This window comes from Sminthopsis crassicaudata, chromosome 2 (assembly GCF_048593235.1).
Source record: "Sminthopsis crassicaudata isolate SCR6 chromosome 2, ASM4859323v1, whole genome shotgun sequence".
NCBI lineage: Eukaryota > Metazoa > Chordata > Mammalia > Dasyuromorphia > Dasyuridae > Sminthopsis > Sminthopsis crassicaudata.
Window position 1 is genome coordinate 521,532,864 of NC_133618.1, and position 22,625 is coordinate 521,555,488.

Here is a 22,625-nt window from a genome sequence, read left to right on the forward strand (position 1 = left end):
AAAATGCCATTTCTCAAACTCTTAATGATCTTTATTCCCCAAAAAATGTAATATAGTGGTGTTCTTTTTCAAAATATTACATAATCTTTATAGCACTTTTCCATGATGTTATTAAAAATGGAATAGGGTAACTGAAAACCCCAGCAAAATTATCATAGTTCTCAAATCACATTTATCAGGCCCAGAGGAGTTATTTTTTGTATAGTGTATTGGCATACAAGCACTCTTGGCTGAATGTCCTTTAGAAGGATCCAACTGTTAAATAAGTTTCTAGGTTCTATGCACTAGATGACCCAAAGAAGTTGCCCCTTAGGACCTTCTCCTCCACAATGGGTCATCAGACTGTCTATTTTGTTAAATGAGGTTTCAGACAATAACTCAATGAAGGGCAAAATGAATTAGAGTGACTCTGGAGAGAAGGAAATGAGGTTGGTTAATTGGACTGCTCAGCCCATAGAGAATACCATCATTCACGTGGAAGGGGCTGTTATTTCATGTTTTGATGATTGTTTATAAGATTCCATAGCTCACATCTGTGGTTGGATAATGATGGTGTTTGTGTACCAGCACATTGTGGCCAAGGGAGTCTTAACTAGAAATACGTTTCATGAGGTTGTATGGTATAATGGAAAGAGCGCTGGATTAAATGATTAAAGAGCTAGAAACTAGTCCCGCCTCTGCTGTGAACTAGCTGTATGACCTTCTGAAAACTTCCTGAAAACTTATTGTAAAAATGCAGTGATGGGTAAGATATACTCCAGATGTAAGCTTCAGGCTTCTGAAAACAGCTCACTTGAATACAATGCTTTATCCAGTGCATAGGAGGCTTAATATGGCGATTGGCAAAGCTAGTAAAGAGAGAGACTTTGACAAGGAGTCTAGTTCTGTGTTGGCTATTTGCTGAATGCATGGTTCAATTATCACTACACAAATGGATTGAAGCATGGTGGTTTCATGTTAACAAACCGGCAAAAAGAAAAAAAAGACTAAGTCCATTTGAAAAAATATAAATTCAAAATAATATATAGAATAAAGGAAGAGATGAGCATCTTTTTTCTTGAAGAAAAAGGGGTTCAAGAATTTCCCACTGTGACATCCTCCTACTCTTGTTTTACAGCATTAGTGCATAGATCTCTGTGATATAGCTAAAAGAATACAGTACTGGGAGTCAGGAGATCTGGTCCCAACGCCACAGAAAACTAATTCTGTAATCTTGGATAAATCACTATAATTCTCTGAGACTTTGTAAAATGACAAAGTTCAACAATTAATAAGTCCCTACCCTCAAGGTGTTTACAGCATAGAATGAAAGACATACATACATATACTATACTGGATGACTTCTAATTTGTCAGATATAAAGTCCTATGATCTTTAGCTACTGGACATTTTTAAAATATCCAACCTTAAAATACCGACAACTGGGCAAAAAAAAAAGTGACATAAAACAAATTATTATAACAGAAAAACCTCTCAGAGATAAACTTCCTAATATGCTATATTCAGCTTTCAGGCATAAAAACCTAAAGTGCATAAAAACCGCAGGAGTTATGAGTGTGGCAGAGCGGTGAAATCACTAGACCAGAATTAAGAAGGTTGCAGAATTTGCTCTGCCATTCCTCTGCCTCATGGGGGAGAAATTGAATGCAACCAGTGGATGGGACTCAAACTAAAAGATGGGGAAATTTTTTTCTATTTTTCCTTTCCCCTCATGTTCTATCACTGCAAGACAATTTTCTTGTATTATTTCTTGCATTATTGTGTCAAGGTTCATTTTTTGGTCACAACTTTCAGGCAGTTCAATTATCCTTATATTTTTCTCTTCTTGATCTGTTTTCCAGATTTGTTATTTTTCTTACATTTCACATTCTGTTCTATTTTTCAATTCTTTATAAACTTTTTTGTTATTTCTTGGTCTCTCATAGCTTCACTGGCTTCCCCTTGCCCAATTCTAATTTTCAAAGAGTTTTTTTTTTAAATCTTTGAGACTTAATCTCCTTTTCTAGTTGATTAACTTTTTTTTTTCATAATCTTCTTGTTTTTCTTAGATGGTTTTTATTTTATTTAGTTTTGTTTTTGTTTTTTGTTTTTCCTCAATGTGTCTCATTTGATTTTAAAATTCTCTTTAAAGTTCTTCTATAAATTCTCTCTGGGAAGGAGCAATTTTGCATTACTCTTTGGGGTAGAAACATTCTTTTTCCTTTAGTGTACTTCTTTGAGGATGAATGCCGGTCTTCCCTGTTCTCATAGTAGGTTTCTATGGTAGGGTTGATTTTCTTTTAAATGAGAGGTATTAGTGTAAGCACCTCTAATCTTAGAGTGGGGGGATGGTGCCTCTAGCTTTATTTGTACTTTCCCTTCTAACCTGGAACCCCAAAGCTTTATCCTCCAGCAAATGCCTGAAACCTATAGCATCCCTGTCCCACTGCCTCTGCACTCACCTGATGCTAATTTCTTCTCTTTCAGAGCTGTGTCCCTGCAGCACAGCCAGGCCTGGCATTCCTAAATCAGCAGAGGGTCCCTCAGTCTTCCTGGACTCAGACCCTACTGTTTGTCCACTGTCTAAAAGATGAAAGTTTCTGTGGTTCCTGCTGAGGTTCCTGCTGAGGCTCCAGCCTTGCCTAGTTAGACCCAGGGCTCCTGACTTGGTGTATCTGTGGAGCTAGCCTGGAGGTGTTTGTACTTCAGACTGGTTAATCCCCAGCCTGGGGTCTTTCTTCAGATCTACTCAGGTACCAGCAGGATCCCAGTTCTGTCCCAAGTCTTGGTTTTTCATCAGTCTATGTTTACCCTGAAGCACAAAGTTGTTCTATTTGTGAGGGAAATTGGGAGAGCTTGAATTTCACCAACCTACTCCCCCATCTTCCCAGAATCCTCTCCCTCATTTGGGGGACCAATTCAACCCTACACTGATCTCTTTTAAATCCACAACCTCCTTATCATATCACCAATTATGCTGAGCCATGCCTCAGCCTTCATCACCTTCCCACGATTCACAAGCTGCGAAAGAAGCCACTGAAATTTTTGTTACCATAAGTAGGTACACTGAAAATTTATGTTTTACACGTCCTCCATTAATCTCCAACTGCTGTTCAGCAATGCTACTCTACCTCCCTTATCAACTCACTGTCCCACTCTCCACAGCAACATTCCTTTTCAAACTACCCATGACTCCTCATCTCCCTTTCTCTCAGCTGAAAATCTTGCCTCATAATTTTTTACAGACAAAATTGAAGCCATTTGCAGTGAGCCCCCTCTTCTCCATTCCTCCTCATTTCCTATCACTTAAGTGATTTCTGCCCTATCACTCCCTTCACTCTCATCTCACAAGGAGGAAGTCCTCTTGTTATAATCTTGCTCAAGTGATCCCATTCCATACCATTTTCTCCAACAGATTGGTCTCTGTCATCCCTATTCTTTCACTTCTTTTCAGTCTCTCCCTATTCACTGGTTTATTTCCTACTTCCTATAACATGGTCAAATTTCCCCTTTGCTGAAAAAATTCTCAGTTCACCTTCCCATCCCCACTATTACCTTTTGTGGCTAACCTCAAAAAGGTGATCTACAATAGATACCCCCATTTTCTCTCTTCTCAATCTCTTCTTAAATCCTTATGATCTGTTTTTCAATATTATTATTCCACTGAAACTATGCTCTTTAAAGTTAGTAATAAGCTCTTAGTTGTCAAATCCTTCTCTTAATGGCCTTCTCTTAATCCTTGTTCTCTGTAGAGTTTGATATTATTGATTACGTTCTCCTCTTTAACACCTTCTTCTATTTGGTTTTTTGGGACACCACTCTCTCTTCTTCCTACCTACCTGCCACTCCATCTGTCTCCTTTTCTATACCCTTCTCTAATCATGCCCTCTAATTGTAGGTGTCCTTGGGGTTGTCATGAACTCTTCTCTTCTCCTTCTATCTTACTTCACTTGATTATCTCATCAGCTCCCATAGATTTAATTGTGGTCCTCATGCTGATGATTATCAAAACTACCTTTCCTGCCCAATTTTCCCTACTGACCTCTGATCTCACATTTCCAACTGTCTTTCAGACATCTCCAACTAGATGATCAGTACATATCATAAACTCAATATATCCAAAACAATACTCATTACCTTTTCCTCTAAATTCTTCCAATCTCCTACATTCCATATTGCTTATGGGAAGCAACACTATCCTCCCAGTGCTCATCCTGGATGAGCAATCCCAGTGGTTGGATTCCTGGATTCCTCACTATCTTTCACTCCCCATATCCAAGCTTGTGCCAGGATCATTAAATGTCATCTTTGCAATTGTCTTGAATGTCCTCTCCTCTGACATTTCCATCACTCCAGTGCAGGCCCTCATCATCTCACACCTTGATTACTGCAATAGCCTGATGGTACATCTGCCTTATCTTAAGTCTCTTCCCACTACAGTCTATTCTCTCTATTCAGTCACCAGAATGACTTCCCTGAAAAGCTCATCTGAGATATCATCTCTTTACTCAATAAACATCAGTGGCTTCCCATTGCTTTTATGACCAACTACAAAATACTCTGTGTAGCATGCAAAGTCCTTCTTAACCTAGTCCTTTCCTATCTTTCCATGCTCTTTTCACTTTTCTCTTCAATATGTACCCTTCAATCCAGTGGTACTAATCTCCTAGCTGTTCCATGACTAAGACACTTCATTTCTCAACTCCAGATACTTTCTATGACTATCCTTCATGTTTGAAATATTCTCCCTCCTCTGTTTTAACTACTGACCCCTCTGACTCCTTTAAATACCAACTAAAATCTCACTTTCTACAAGAAAATTTTCTCAAGGTTTCCTCTTGATTATGGTGCTTTCCTCTATTAATTATTTTCTATATATCCTGTATATAGCTTTCTTTGTATATATTTGTTTGCAAGTTGACTCTTCCATTAGAATGTAAGCTCCTAGAGGGCAGAGATTGTTTTTTGCCTCTTTTTGTATCTTTGTATCTCTAGCACAAGATCTGGCACATAGAAAGTATTTAATGTTTATTAATTGACTGATAAATGATATGCTTATCACAAAGCTGGGAGCAATAGCTAATACAATAAATGAGCATCAATATTCAAAATTATCTTGACAATCTAGAACAATCTAGAAGAGTGACAATCCAGGGACTGGATCTAAGAAGAGACAAGCTAATAGGAATAATGCAAAATATTATCTTTGGTTCAGAAATGTACTTCAAAGTACAAAATGGGTTGAGGCAAGGCTAGAGGGCAGTTTGACAAAGATTTGAGGGAATTTAGCTTGAAGTGTGACAATAATACACTATGCTGCAGAATGGCAAAAAAAAAAAAAAAAAAAAAAAAAAAAAAAGCAAACGTTATCTTTGGCTGCATTGAGAAGCAGAGTTTAGAAGTAGGGAGGGATGGGTGCTACTGTACTTTGTCCAGGTAAGACCATGGCTTGAGTATTGTATTCAGTTCTAGGTGACATTATTTAAGAAAGGATGTTGATAAGGTGCAGAATTTCTAGACAGGATAACCAGTATAGTAAAGGTCCTTAAGATAATGTGAAATAAAGATTTACTGAAGTAGCAGGAAATGTTTGCCCTGGGGAAGAGAAAACTTTTAGGGAACATGATAGCCCTTCATTTCTTTGAAGGGCTATTTTATGGAAAAGAAATATAGCTTTTTCTATCTAGCTGAAAAAGGCAATACTATGAATGTAGGTGAATGTTGCAAAGAGACAAAATTAGGTTTAATATCAGGAAAAAATTGCTAACAACCAGAATGGCCCCAAAACAATGGAATGATCCACTTTTTAAGAAGCAGCAGATTCCTTTTCACCTCAAAATTTCCAAACAAAGGTTATAATAACACTTGTCAGGTATGTTGTAGAGGGGATACTAGTTCAATTAAAAGTTGAATGAGAAGGCCCCTGAGCTTGCTTCCAAATCTGTGATTCTGTTTTCTGTAATTCTGTGGGACCTCAGACACGTTCTCATATCTCTCATCTATAAAATACTCTACAACTTAGACAATCATAGAGAATTACCAAGAGCAGTAAAAAGTTACATGACTTGACCAGAGTCACATTGACAATTTGTGTCTAAGACAGGACTTAATTCTAAATTTTCCTGGTTTCTAGCTACCACTCCACACTACCTAATCTAACTCTTAATATCTATTTTTAAAAATTTAAAACCTGATGACATCATTAGGAGTAGAAAGTGAACATCTGAGTAGAATTATCATTTAGAAGAACATTTTTGTATTTGTCACTGCCTTACTACTTTAGTAAAGACACAACTCAATAATTCGGAAACACAAGATATGTTGTTTCCCTTAAAGTCAAGCTAGAATACTATGTTATAGTTGCTGAAAGAAATAACCTTTCTTATCTTCTATTCCTTTCCATTTAATAGAGAACCCTGTTCTCTGCTGATTTCCTTCCAACACCTTCTTTGAGCAATAAATCACTTCCTCATTTTTAAGAAATATTTTAAATATACTGAATGAAAAATGCCAAATCACTTCAAAGAAGTTGTGTGTGCATAATATACTTGCTTCCTGATGACAACACGCACATATGTGTTTGCACATGTTCGGATGGAAAGCCACTAGGCACATTTGAGACATAAAAGGAAAAGTCATAAAAGCTGACCATGGTTATTCTGGCAAGGAGCAGGATTTACTACAGATGCTATAATTGAATACAAGCATGAAAAGTCTTCAGAATCAAAGATGAGCCAGTAGTATACAGCTTAAGTAGTGCCCAGTCTGACCACAGCTCAAAACAGCCCAACGTAATTTATGGTAAGAGAGCCACATGCCACTACTGCAAGTCAATTCTGCACAATTTGGCATTCTGGTTTCCTGACCAGCATCCAAATAAGAAGATTTTATATATTAAAATCTTTTCATCATAATTAAAATTGAAAAAAGGGGGAGGAAAGGAAAAGCAGATAAAAATTAATGGAAAGAAAATGTAGAGATGACAGAAATAGTAAAAATCACAGGGTTCTCATTTTTGAATAGCACTTTGCAGGTAAAAGGAATTTAACAGACATCATCTCACTTGAGTGTCATCGCATCCCTGTTAGGATTCACAGAAATCATAGATATAGAACCAGAAGGGAGTTCAGCAGTATTTTCATCCAGATTCATCATTGTACAGGTGAAGAAACTGAGTCCCAGAGAGATACACCATTTGTTCAAAATCATGTAGTTAGTAAATTTTGAAGTTGGATTTGAATGAAGTTTCACTGTACTAGGCTTCAAATAACTCATCAGTTAGCATGCAAGTCAAAAAAGCAAGAAACGCTTGAAATAAAAAATAATCTGACAGTGAAAATGAACGCTGAAACTTTTTTAAAAGCATCCCCTTTTCAAATGAAGTTTGAAAACTTGGGTAAAATACTTTTATATATAAGGAAGACATAATATGTATAACTAAGTTGAGTAAAATGTATTGTTTTTTAGGTTTAAAGTGAAGCACTTAATCTACTTTAGTAAGAGTCTGACTGAGAATTCACATAATTTTTGAAATTGCATTTATTATTCTGGAAATTCTACATCATAATCATCACTTCCCTCTCTATGGTACTTTACAGTTTGCAAAGCACTTTATATACACAACTTGGCTTGATCCTTATGTGGCCATCAGTGCTACTAATATAACCCCAATTTCCAGAAGAGGAAACAGAGGTCTTCACATAGGTCTTCAATATGGTCCCTTATTGCATGCTGCCCTTCCATTATTTTAAAATGATAAAATTACTTAATGATAATTAAATTTTAATTTTTTTAATTGCAGCAAGTGATAGTGGGTAGTGTCAAGCCTAGCTGTGTGACCAGGGGCTTAACCCCATTTGCCTCAGTTTCCTTATCTATAAAATGAACTGGAGAAGGAAATGGCAAATCACTCCAGTATCTTTGCCAAGAAAACTCCAAAAGGGGTCATAAGAAGTCAAGCATAACTGGACAACAAGGACTAAGCCACCTCTTTGACTGAGGACACCAAAAAGTACTAAGAAAAATTCTTAGAATGTTAAAGAGAGAATCTAGATTCTAAAAGTAATCTAAATTCATTTTATAGATAAGGAAACAGAAGCCAAGAGAAATAAGGCATTTATCCGAGGTCACCCATCTAGAACTTGGATCATAAGATCATAATTTCAAAAATAGAAGAAATCTTAAAAGTCATTTAGTCCAACCCTTCATTTATATAGCTAGCACAATGCACTGATTATATAAAGATTATACAAAATTATACAAATTATACAAATATTACAATATTATAATAATACAAAATAATACAAAATTATACAAATATTATACAAAGATTATACAAAAGTGACATGCAAATATATCTTTGGTTTGAAGCCAAGCTTGAGGTATTTTGTATGTTTCTTTTGAGTGAATCCATATTAATGAAGCAAATACTAAGCAAGATATGGCATTTAAGGAGCAAAGTCATAAGAACTTGAGAGAAAGCAAGAGTGAGAGAGAAACAGATAGAGATAGAGACAAAGAGAAACATATCCCCATTTTGCTAAGGAGATTCCCCCAAATCTCTAGAAATACAAGTTGGAAATTAGGTTCATGTTGTGGAATCAGCTACCTCTATGTATTTGCAGCTCCCACAGTCTTTTTCTCTCTCCACATCTGGAGCTGATTCCAAAAAATGTCTAGAATCACCCAAGTCTTTTTTAAGGGGGAAAAAAAATACTGCCTCTCTTCTTCAAAGTTCTTATACCTATTTTACACATCACATTGCATTCAGCATTTTCTCTACCAACTAGGCATCACTAATACACACCTTGCAAAGTACTCCAAACTTCCTTTGAGACCTGGTTTATATAAATATAAACTATTATTCTTGCTAATAATCACTATCATCACTTGATGAGAAGGAAGCAAATCCCAAGAGATCCTCCAGGAGACCTAAAATTTCTAACATTTAGATTCTAACCTATTCCTGATTGATTTGGATATTCAAATTTATACTGATGCTCAAGTGTTTAAATTTTTTAAAAAAGAATCAAGTTAATGAACAAATGTTAAACAGATTCAAAAGTTTAGCTGTCTCATTTGTAACAGTTGTGACAGATCAAGTTTGGTGAAAGCAAGGTATCATAATTTTTAAAAAATAAATAAAACATATAAACAAAAACATATAAACCACTTTTTTTCACATTATGAAAGGGTTAAAATTTCTTACCTCACATATAAGGAAATGGGCACGACAGTATTCAGAATAATAATGTACGACCAAAATGTCAGAAATCCTGAGAAAATGGGATTCTTCACTACTTCATCTCGAAAAAGGAATGCTCGGAAATAATCCCCAACTTGATGCTTCCAGATTGAATTTCCTATTGCAAGAATAATTCCCATACATACCAGAAACCCAAAGATCTGAAATTAGAATAGCAGACTGGTTATGGTTACTTGAACTTAAATCCCTAGTCATTTTCAAGATCATAAGAGCTAAACCAAAAACCATGCTCATTTGATATCCTCACCCCTCCAAAAAAACCAACAAAAAAACAAAACAAAAAAAATCTCTTAAATTTTAAAAACAATCTATCGAAAAATAATTATTCTGCTTCACTTAGCAACAATGATTTAATTAGTAATCAATGATATGCTCTCTTTACCATATGTTAAAGTTTAATACTAATGGCAATAGGAACAGCCTACATATGAGCAATCTTAAAAATGAAATAAAAGGAATTTCTCCTCTATTTTTAAAGGCTAGGTAAATTCAAGTTTAGAAAAATGTTTGGAGCAAAAGAATGAAGATATAGATGTATGATATGAGTGATAGAATACAGTACTTTCATATTAATGAAGTATTTTGTCTAGAAGCCCACGCACAAAATTTTTAACAAGCAATAATAACACAAGAACTAACTCCCCCCCAAAAAAAATTACAGAAAAGAAAACACATCTAGTCACTTTTGTTTTGAGACCTAAGAGTGACAACTAAAATAACACTACTTGAATCTAAATTATGTTTCTATGAATAAATCAATCAGTCCAAAAGTGTTTGTTAAGCAACACTATGTGTCAAGCACTGCACCAGTGCTAGGGATACAAATACAGTGAATGAAATAATCACTCACTTCAAAAGATCTTGTACTCTAAAAAGGAAGAAAAAAGATCTTTGACCTTCATGTTTAAAGCAAAAGAGAAAAAGAACTTTTGAAAAATCAAATCAGATATTGCAATGGTCGATCAGTCTCTTTCAACAATTTAAAAATACTTCTTATATAAATACTTTAATTGGTGACCTCATCATTGCAGATGTTCATCTATCTATAAAGATCATAAAGCTGGCAGAGCCTTCAAGAACCCAGAACTGCTAACTCAATGAGGTATAGAACATGGAATCAAGAAGACATGAGTCCAAATCCCAGCCCTGGATTTTATTAACTGTGAGCATGAGAGAGTTTCTTGATTTCTAAGAATCTATTTCTTTATCTGTTTAAAAAAAAATAAGGTGGAGACAACTGGATTAGATGACCTCAAAAGTACCAGTCTATCTCTAAACTTATAATTTATAGCCAGTTGCTATATTGGCTATACATGGACACAAATCTACAGATGGCAATAAATCTAAACTAATCTAATCTAATCTAATATTCTTAGAAAGTTCCTTGAGGCTCAGAAAGGTTAAATAACTTGTCCAAGGCACACAACTAAAGAGGGTCTGAAGCAGGGCTTGAACCCAAACCTTGCTGGTTCCCAACGCAGCACAATTTCCATTTCATCACTATTAGGCACAACTATGGGCAAATGACAAATTATCTCTGCCTATCATTTGACTATTGAAAATCACTAATAATTTGAAAGATGGTTTAACATTTAGAAGGTCCAGGTGCATCACCTGATGCAAAAATGTTTACTTTGAAATAAAAATGCTCATCCTACTATATCCATTTTCTTTGTGAACAGAAAAAAAAAAGGTACTGTGTAAATTGGCACAGCTTGGTCACTCAAGGTCTTCTTAAATTCTTATCTTTCATAATCAAGGTCAATTTACATATGAATATAGACCTAGTAGGGTAAAATAAATAAATTCTTTAAAGGTATTTGTGAGATTTTTTGCTTTTTTTTTTTTTTGGTTTTTTTTTTTTAATTGGTTCTGATGATTTTGGAAGGCAGAAAAAAATAATAAAAGTTACTTCCTATTTGGACAGCAGATGATTTATTCTGCTTATCTTCAGGCAAAGCTAATAAACTTAATGGTTTTTTAATGGCCTTAAATAGTGCTTAGTATCTAGCAAAACTTTCTTCTATCATTTTCAAAGAGACACATCTATCTGCAAATTTCCAATTATGAAACATGTCATGTATACAGTAAAGGAAATTCAGGTTCAGATAATAAGTTTCTTAATAGTCTATGGTGTCTGACAAAGGCATCCATAACAATATTAAAAAACCTGAAGTTTCTGGAATATTTGTTATTTAAAGAGAGATTTTTATCTTTGTCTTTCTTGAGAAATATCCTAAAAAATAAAGGAAACAAACCAGAATTTAAGAGATAAAAGGGACCTGAGATCATCAAGTCTGATCCATGCCTGAACAAAAATTCATTTTGTAACATGGGCTACGAGAGGTTATTCAGTTTTTGTTTGGATATCCCCACTGCAAGGAAATATCACCTAAGGCAGTCAATTCCACTTTGGGGGTAATTCCAAAAGCTATGAAGTTTTTTCTTAGATTCAGCTTAAATCTGTCTGGCTATAACTTTCATCCATTGTTCCTAATATTGTCCTTTCTAGAGAAACAAAACATGCCTAATGTCCTTTCTATGTGATAAATCTTTCAACTTACCTGAAGAGAGCTATAATAAACCCTCTCTATCCCAAATCTTTTCTTCAGTAAGCTAAGCATGTAAATTTTCTTCAATTGATCCTAAAACAGCAGGAGTTTGTACCTTCAGAGGACACTTGACAATATTAATTATCCACATCCTCACTTCTAAATGATCTGTAGCATATCACTATCCATCCTAAAAAATGATAAGCAGAACTGAACATAATAATCCAGTGTGAACCAGGCAGAGCACAGTAAAACTATTACTTCTTTAACCCTGGTTGCTATGACTCTCTTAATGTAGCCAAAAATCACATTAACTTCAGCCATCATATTTCACTGTTGCCTCATATTGAGCTTGGAGCCCAATAAAACCCTCAGATCTTTATCAAACAAACTGCTTTCTAACCATGCTTCTACCAACTTGCTGATTTTTGAACCTGAGCATAAGATTTTACCTTTATTCCTTTGAATTTCATTTTAACAGATTTGACCCAAAGCCTAGCCAAGACTGCCTTCTATCATGACTATGTCATCTAAAATGTTTCCTCTCTCTCCTAATTTTGCTGAGAATACTATGGTCTTGGTCTATTCAGTTTAACAGTGTTTCCATGATCTTTAAAAGATGGTAATATAAACTTTGTTTCTGAGTTTATGTCTAATGTAATAGTAAGTTCCAACACAGTGGGAGAATCTTTTGGGGAGATGAACATGACTACTCTAGAAGCTTATCTTCTTTTTTTATGGAAAAAAAAACATTTAAATACCCCCTTTCCATTCTGTAATTGAAGATTATATAAGTAGGTGTCAGAAGTAAAGGAATTTGATTTCACTCTACAAAGAAATTCCATGTGTTATTTTAAAATAGAAACAATTATATTCCAAGTCTTATTAGTTTATTGACATAGTTGGGGTTAGTTATCAAACTTTTGAGAACAAACATCTTCTGTTTTGATCACTTTTAAGAAATTCCAATTGCTCATTGCTTGGTATAATATTGTCCTATGGAGAATAAGTTTCTGGATTTAGAATTCTGAATTTAGAACGATGTAAATTCAAAGTATGTCTCCAGCATTTACTAGCTGTGTGATCAAGATCACAAAGTATTTTAAACTCTACACCTCAGATTCCTCCTCTGTAAAATATGAATAATAATATTAAAAGATGGTTATGAGGTTCACATAAAATAACATCTTCAAATGCTCAAATATTCAAATTGAACCATGATCTCATTGATTTGGAAGTGTCCTCTGAAGGTACAGATCACAACTTATCCATGTATACAAATCTTCTCTGTATATTCTTATAATTTTATATATTTAAAGTGCTTAAAATGTATCATTATTTACTTCCACTACAGAGTCAAATGTGTCAGTCTGCTAAAGCACAGTCAAAATTAAGGAATGATAGCCAATACCTAACTAATGAATGACCTTCATTCTTTTGGTGGATAGAAACTAATACTCCCTCTACTGGAGACAAGTAGAAATCACTTGGTATTTATAAAGAAAACAATAGTTACTAAAAGCTCCCTGAAACAATCAGGAATACTCATTCCAAAATAATCTTAAAATTGTAATGTATTATAATATGTGTTATTATTAATAACCATTAAAATACCTGAAGAGTGCTATAAGAAACCCTTCCTGCCCCAAATCTTTTCTTCAGTAAGCTAAACATGTAAAATTTCTTCAATTGATCCTACTGATTTGATCCAATATTGATTTGATCAAATGGATTGTAGAAAGTAGCTGGAGACTCAAAGCAGATTAAGTATCTCCTTTCACTGCTCTGATTTGAACTCCATTCTGATTCCATATACTTTGTATAAGGTATTATGCTATATACAAAATACAGGGTATAGATACTTAAGAAAATTATCATCTAGATTGTAACACAAATCAATAAAATTGCATAAAATAATAATTAACAATAGTCACCATAAAAGAAATCTTTATTTGCATAACCAATATGTAACTCCAACTCTCCTATAATATTCCTGGGCTATATGCCCAGGCTGTTGTAGCTCCTGCTTTTTACAAAGGGCAGCTAGATTCCTACTAGATAGTGAAGAAAATTGATTAAATTCTTACTGAGACCTGTTAGGAGTTGATTGGCCCTTCCCTCTTTCCTGGGATGTTCTATGTTTCTATTTCTATTATGCTATTTCTCAGAAAGTTGTGTTTTCAAAGAATTAATTAACAACATTTGCTAAGGCAACCTTTTGATTACCAAATGAGGGACATAATAAATTGCTATCAGTTCAGAGAATGATTCGATACAATTCAAATCAATTCAATAAATTTATATATATTCTAGACATCTTACTAACTGTTGAGAATATAAATAAAAAGAAAGATAGTCTCTGATCTCAAGGAGTTTATAGTGTAACAGATTGAAGAGATAACTATGTGGATTAAAATGTAATGGGAAGACTTCTTGAAGGAAAAGATACTTTCTTTACCTGAATCTTTGAAAATTCAGGAAGAATTTGAATTTAAAAAGCAAATAGTAAGAAGGGCAGAAAAATAGCCTTCTTAAACACAGAGACAGAGCCTCTGTATCTGTGAGTTGATTTTCTAAAACCATGCTGTTATACAAAGAGGTTAAAAAAAATTTAATTCCCCTTTTTACCAACTTTTTATTCTTCATCATTGTGACAAATTCCATAATCTTTTTTCTTAATTTATCATAGTATTTAAAACAAAGAGTTTCTTTTCTCTAAATTCTAAACCCATGTCCTTCAAGGAAATTTCTAGATTTCAAAGAAAATTTCTATAAAATTAATAGAGTATATGAGAATTTTAATACTCAGTAATATTGTTTAACTTTATTATAGTCACTTACCCACAATACTAGAGTGTTCATTAGTCGATCAATACTTGTCCTTTTAAATGTAGTCTTACCACTATTCTGCATTAATTTAGTATCAGGACCTGAAAAAATTAAATAACAATCATTATAGCTAATTTACAGTAATACATTTATCTAAAATATTTTTACAGAATGACTTTAACTTAAACACTGAGATTTTATTTAAATTAATTTCTGAGTATCATTATCAGTAAAAGAATGACCTGCAAGGTAAATCAAAAGATTCTGTCATTTGACTCAAATGTCACAGAAAAGTTTTTTGGTTTTTTTTTCTTTAAGTTAAAACTAAAGGTCTTAAGAAATGCTGTTTCAATTTCCATGGATAGAATTAAAGATCAGGTTTTGTTTGTTTATTTGGTTTTTTGAGTGCAAAGAAGTTGAATGTATTGAAGACATTATAACACAAAGACTTAAGATAGTAAAAAAAGTTGATGATGAAGTAAAGAAGCAAATGATGAAAAGGCACAAAACATAAAAATGCAATAGTAATAAAGCACAAGAGAAGAAAATAGACTAATTAGGAAAACAATACTGGAGAGTTTATATCTTGTTCAACTGATTACAAGAATATAATAAAAACATTTTTGTGAATCATTTTTACTTTCAGGCTAAATTGTTTTCAGGTTCACAAATAGTTTGCTGAACAAAAAATCCAATTATTACTAAAAGAGGTTAAATCAATTGCCCTGAGTCATACACGTAGAAATGTCAGATCCAAGTTCACATATTTTCTGTATTTTATCTATGGATTCTTTGGAGGTCCCTGGACTTCAGGACAAGGACCCCCAAAGCAAAAAAAAAAAAAAAAAAAAAGGAGTGAGACTTATAGAAGTGAATTATGGAAGTCAGTGCCAGTTCAGATAAAAGGGAAAGGTGTTGGAGGTGGGGAGAAGGATCACTAAAGAAACTATTCCTAATAACTAGACCAGAAGCTAAATGAAACGAGGAAAGGACAGACAAAAGGAATTTCCATAAATGTGTATGAAGTCATACAGCATAATAGACAGAAGCAGTTGTAGGTCAATGTCCACATCAGATAAACATGGTCAAATGCAGAACATCAAATGGACCTCTGAAAAGAGGCATTGTAATAAAACTATAAGTAGCTCCAATAAGCCAATATTTACTGTCAGATTTTGACCCTGACCTGTCAGAACACAAGCATGGGACAGAAATGCTTGAGATAGGTTAATATGCAGGGAGATAAGACCCAAGTATGTACTCTTCAGAGCACTGAAAACTACAGTAAAAGACAGAGACATTAAAAAACTGGGCACAATTACCATATAAGACCTGATACTACTGTGTTCTCTATTATCTCACAGAAGCCTATTAAATCCAAGAATCTGATTTTTAATTAAGGATCATGCAAAGAGGATAAAGACTAGCTAAACTTGAAACCAAAAGAATACCAGAAGATTGAGATAGATGCCAGAGAATTAGGTGAAAGATTAGATCTAATATCAGCAGCAACAATGACATCTAGTCTGCAAAGATAAAATACTAAATAAGGCATAGCCAATCAAATCACATAAAAGTCTACAAGGGATTAGTCCAAGACCCAAACTCCAAATCAAGTATTACAATAAACAGTTGAAGATACAAGTAAGCTGGGAAAAAAATACCAAATACAATTAAGAAATTCTATCAATTAAGAAAGGTCCGAGAGGTATACTCAGGAAAAGAAAATAACCTTACAATTGTAAACAGAACATCAGAGAGAGGGAAAAGTTGAGGAATTGGATTACTTCAGAAATCACGAATACCATCAGTAAAGAACATTTCCCTGGATTAAGGGGAAAAGATGAGTCCTGATGGTTGATGATTACCCATTTATTATTATCCATTATTATAAATATAGAGTCAGCCCTTTGTTGTCTTGACATGAATTTTTAAAAGTTATATTTGTTGTTTTGTAGAGTATCTGAGATGTGAAGAGAACAAGCCAGGACTTCTCAAATCTGACATATAATAGCTACTCCTAGTAATTCATGAGACAAAATATCAGCAAAAGGAAAAAATAGAAAGCAGCTCTAGAGATTATTAAATCAAAGAAAGTGGACCAGACTTCAAGGAACAGGTGCCATTTTTGTCACTGCCAAAAGTCAAATGTTGAAGGAATTTTAGAAGACAAAAAAGGGCCTAGAAAGCCATTTGATTAAGATTTGCTCGCTTGAATAGAACATATTTGAAAACTGGAACAATACAGAAAACAGTCCAGGCCTTGAGGAAGGATGACATGAAAATTCATAAAGCGTTCCATGTTTTTGAAAAAAAAAAAAAAAGAAAAAGAAGGAAGATATTTTCACAGAACAGGATTTATACTTCTGGGACAGGGCTTAAAACAAAGAATCGTAAGGAATGGACTACTGCTACTACTACTACTACTACTCCTGAACTTCTCCCACTGGAAGTATACTTTTCCCCTGAGACCATTTCCTCTGATTGATTTGTTCTTCCCAGAAGCTTTGTTTTAAGGAAATCTACCAGAAAGTGCTTACCTTCTTTTTCCTCTTCAGGCTCCATTGTGGATTCTATGGCATGACCTGTAGGATCCCTTCTCCCTATCTCTTTTCAGTTTCCTTTTATGTGCTATGCTGTCTTCCCTCAGAAGTAAACTCCTTGACAGCTTTGTTTATGCTTATATGGTCCTTAGCACAATCTGGCAAATTTTGATTCAGCCATTTTCAGTTATGTCCAACTCTTTATGATCCCATTTGGGATTTTCCTGGCAGAGATAACTGTAGTGATTTGCCATTTCCTTCTGCAGCTCACTTTAAAGATGAGGAAATGGAGGCAAACAGAGTTAAGGGACTTGTCTATGGTCACAAAACTAATAAATGTCTGAGATAAAATTTGAACTCATAAAGATGAGTCTTCCTGATTCCAGGTCTACACTACCCACTTCACTACCTAGATTAATAAATGCTTGTTGACTTGAATTTATATAGAAATGGAAGGATACACTTTATTCAAAAGGAAGAGATGAGGGGGAAGAGGCAATAAAGTATCCCTAAGATACTTCTTTGGGAGGATTTATGAAAGAAAGTAAGAAACATTTTAAAGAGAGTTACTGGAAGGATAAAGAAAAGTATCATTTTAAGGAGAATACCGGAAAGGTGCTCATTTGGAAGATGAAACTGGATGATGAATTCTCAAGCTATGGCAGAATCACAGATTCTGGAGGCCATCTAGTTTAAAACTCTCATTTAAGGAGATGAGGAAGCTGAAACTCAGAGATATTAAGTGATTTTGCTAAAGTCACACTTACTTTATGGTTACTTATTCTATAAGTAACTGAGCTGGAATTTGAATTCGGGACGTTTGGAAGAGTCAGTAAGGCATAATTCATAGAATACCAGACTAAGAGGCAGGATAATCTGGATTCAAATCCTAGCTCTGACACTAACTCATAGCTTGCTGTGTGACCCTAGGGAGTACACCTTACTTCTTCTCTCATCTGGTCTCTCATCTATACAATGACAGTGCTGGACTAGATTTCCTCTGAAATCCCTTTCAGCTAAAAACCTATGATCTTCTGAATTTAATTCCATCACTCTTTCCATTATAAGATACTGTCTTATATGGATGGGACTTCAACTCACCAGGCCTTGGCTAGAAGTTTGCCTTTAAAGCTGAAAAACTAATGCTTTCCTTGAATGATAATTTCATCCTTCAGAAAATAGAGACTGCAACATAGGCAAATAAATGCTAATCTGTATGTGACTCAGTTCAATTGGGGAGACCAGCTGTTGAAGTAGCAATGACCCAAACTCTGTGGGTCATAATCATGTCATCTTATGGTTCTTGTGCCTTCTTGGAGATCACAATCATAATAGAGGGAAATGTCAGTTGTCTGATAGGACACCCTAGGCATCTAGAAAAACAGATAAAGAGTTCAAAGAAAGGAGAAGGACTCAAGAAGCATGAAGAATGAAATTTTGATTATATAAACATATTATGGCGAAAGATTGAAAAAAATTATACAAAGAGAATGGAATGGCTATGGAGCGAATCCAGCAAACTCCTTTAAAAAACATATAAGAAAAAATGAGTTTGTGGCTAAATATTTCAAAATTTCAAAGTAAAGACAATTCCCAGAGTAATAATAGTTAATATTTATATAGGGTTTTAAGTTTTACAAAGTGTTTTTATATCTCATTGATAAATATGACTACTTCTAACTAGAAAGAAAAATGAGATACTACCTAATTCTTTTTATGTGGTAATTAAGGCCCCAATTTTAAAACCTAATGACAAAAAAGGAAGAAAGGAAGGAAGGAGGCAGGGAAAAAGGGAGGATGGGAAAAAAGAGGGAAGGAGGGAAGGACAGAGGAAGGAAAGGAGAGGAGAGGAAAAGGAAAAAAATAGCAAATGAATAAAACAACGCATGAAAACTATAATTCATCACAATCAAATAGGATTTATACCAGGATGTTTATTAGGAAAATAATTTTATATCATATTAATTAAAAACTATAAAAATCACATTATATATACATATATATAGTTATATGTGTGTATATAATGTCATTTTATAGTTTTATATATAGTTATATATAACTATATAAATTAATTAGAAACTCAATTTAATGTATATAAATTGCAGAAAAAGCCTTCAATAAAATACAGCATTTAATCATGATAAAAACAGTAAAAACAAAAGACTTTGAGGGATTTTTTTCTTTTCCCAATTAAAAGGCATTTTCCTGAAATCCAACATCAACTGGAGAATTATTAGAAACATTCCTACTAAGAGAAAAAGGGTTTAAGGATAGACACTCTCACCACTTCTATTAGGCATAATATGAGAAATACTAGAAATTACAGAAATAGAAAAAAATTTTAATGGAAGTGACATAGTAAATAAAGAGATCAAATACCCTTATTATTTGCAGATGATCTGAATGTTTCCCTAGAAACATTATTCTCAACAAAATCTGGGACAATAAATGATGTCAGCAAAGTTGCCAAACACAAGATAAATCTGTAAAAATCATTTGCATTCTGATACACTGCCAACAAAGACCAAGAAGACATTGTTTTAAAAATAACTTCACTTACAATAGTGACAAAATTAAATAAATGACAAATTACACAGACATACATTGAATTATGCAATAATTATAAATTTTCATTGTTTGAAAAAAAGATCTTCATTGTAGAAGAGAAATTCATGGTCCATGGATAGGTTTTATCAATATGGTAAAACAACATTAATGTCTAAATTAAGTTTCTATATTTAATGCATTACTAATAGTTTTATTTTTTAGTAGAATAAAATAAAATCAAAGCAACTAAAGCTAGACTGTGATTTTATAAACAAAATGTATGTGGAAAAACAAACAAACAAAAATATCAAGCCTTAATCTGAGCAAAAAAAAAAAAAAATCAAATGGTTGAAATTTAACTAATGTTAAAGCCCCCCTAATTAAGTTGAGCCTTGCAATGAAAGAGAAAACTTTTTTCAAACTATAAAGTGAGAAGAAGAGAAGAAAGATGACAAGACCTCAAGTAAGACTGAATGATACTAATATGTAAGGAAAGAAAATAAAATTACCTAGCTCCAATTTTCTTTACATTTCAGGCTTGGGAGTATAGAATTAAAATGGTTAATAGAGAATTGAAATCTGGGATAAATGAGTTTTGAGCATATCTAGTTGTCCCCCAAGAATTCAAGTTACCGGGAAGAATTAAACTGTATTTTAAGGTACTGAAAGAATTTTCAGAGATTATTGCTGAGCCACTATTAGTTATATTTGAAAAACTGTAAAAAATAACAGAGATTTCACAGAACAAGAGTTGGGCAAAAGGAGATTCATCAGACTACAGGCTAGTGAACTTTATTTCCTGACAAAAGGGGCATCTTAACAAGCACTTATAAAGGGGAGTGGTATTCACTAAAACTAGTATGGATTCATTAAAATCAAATCAAGCCAGACTAACCTCATTTCCTTTCCTAAAAAGGTAATTAGAATGACTCAAAGAGAGATCATCTGAAGGAACCTCAGAATGTTTATGCTGGAGAAGAGAAGAATGAGGGGGTCATTGAGCTGTCTTGGAGTGTTTGAAGGGCTGTCATATGAAAGAGAAATTAGATTTGTTTTGCTTGGCTCTGTAGGACAAAACTAGAAGCAGTGCACAGAAGTTGTTGAGAAATATGTTTTATCTCGATTTAAAGGAAAACTTCTTGGCAACTGAATGGGAAAAAATGAAATGAACCTTATCAGGAGGTAGTGAGCTCTTTATCATTTGAATTATTCAAGCAAAACAAGAAGAAGCAATTTTTGTTTCTACCATGTGCAAAATGTGCAAATCACTTGAGGAGGTTAAAAAATAAAACCAAGATAATTTGTGCCTTTTAGATATGTTACTTATTAAATATCACCTTAAATAATTATGTGAAGCCTAAACAAGAGGGACAATGTTTTCTAGGAATGAGGGATTCATTAATGAAAAGACAGAGAAAAAAAGATAGATTGCCCAAAATGTTTTCTTAGTCCAACTTGACCATACATGTGAGGTGGAGCAATATAAAATGTTTTTGGAAAGGCAGTTTGGATCCAGATAATGGATAGCTCTAAATGCCTGGCAGAAGAGTTTGTGTTTGAGCCTGTAGATCACTAAAAGTGAGCCTCTGAAGACTGATAGACAGGGGAGTAGCAGAGTCAGATCTAGTCTCAATTCCTTGTCTTTTAAGCAGAAGAAAAGAGGGTGGTTGGGCTAGGTTAGAGTAGGGGTTAGGATTAGGTGGTTGGACTCCTTCTATCCCATGCTTGAAATTAGGAAAGCTTTAAACTATGAAATTTCACTCTATTCTAGAAATTCAAATATCTTGTAAGTCTAATTCTTTATATCAGATTACTGCTTTCCATTGTTGTTTATCTTCTTGCTCCCATTCTCTTTTCCTCACTAACACAACTTTGAACAGTGTTCTTGGGTCACCTCTCTCCCTTCTTTGAAGTCCTGGGGAATTATGTATGTGGAATTTTGAATATGATGACAGATTTGATTAATGCATTGCTAAATTTTTTCTGAGCTATATTTTTTCTTCCTTTTTTTTTTGCTTTACAGAATGGCTCTCAGGGACAGAGAAGGAGAAGGAGAATATTTGAAAGTAAAAATGATATAAAAACAAAAAAACATTCCACACACACACATAAGCTGATTAATAATTGATAAAAAGCCATAGAACTCATGTTGGGCAAAAAAAAAAATCCTAACAGGAAAAAAAAGATAAAGAAGGAAATATCCTTGCATGGGCTAACTTCCTTGACCAAAGAACAAAGGCATCTGATCTAGAGAATTATGGGGCCAGATGGAGTCTCCAGATACCACACATACATTGCCATATTTCTAGGATTTCCCATGACCTTAAAATGGCAATTCCCCAAAAAAGCAATATTTTTACTAACAGACACAGCTGAGAATATTTAGTATAAATTGGGACTTTCTTAGGTTTGGAATACTTCGGAGTCTTTAATGAAATTTTTTTGATAATGGTAGCTATTTAACCAAAGCATTCATATGTTTAATTGCACACATAGTCCATGAACCTAAGAAGCATCTTAATTTGTTATCAGGATAAACAGCTGGCTCAAAATGTTATTCTAGCACCAAAACTATGAATGTGTTCACCCAGCTTCATAAAATGGTTCCACTTTATTCTTTCTTAACAACAAAGCAAAACTGATCACAGACAGTGTGGAGGGGGTAAAAAAAAAAGCCAAAAGAATAGACTGTCCCTTCTCTTTCTAGCATCTGTTATCAAATTTATAACATCCCCAAATGTTAAGATGAAATATAGTATCCAAGCAGAAGAGTAAATTTTGAGTTCTCAATAAAGCAGAGACCTCCTGACCCTTTGTTCATTAGACTTTAAATGCTGGAGAGGAGCAAGCTCCTTTTTCACTCTTTCTTCCCATTTCACACTATTCCCAAAATAACTCTATTTTGAAAGG

At 33.9% G+C, this 22,625-nt stretch overlaps 1 protein-coding gene across 7 annotated transcripts in view; it reads right to left on the reverse strand.

Moving 5' to 3' along the window:
* Nucleotides 1–22,625, reverse strand: part of ATP8B4 (ATPase phospholipid transporting 8B4 (putative)) — a 318,510-nt gene that overhangs the window by 98,424 nt on the left and 197,461 nt on the right. For all 7 annotated transcript variants that reach the window (XM_074294471.1, XM_074294469.1, XM_074294470.1 and 4 more), the window contains 2 exons: nucleotides 14,638–14,726; nucleotides 9,188–9,384 (listed from right to left, as the gene is read on the reverse strand). In XM_074294471.1, coding sequence (XP_074150572.1) covers nucleotides 9,188–9,384; nucleotides 14,638–14,726 — 286 coding nt within the window. The remainder of the gene's footprint in view (nucleotides 1–9,187; nucleotides 9,385–14,637; nucleotides 14,727–22,625) is intronic.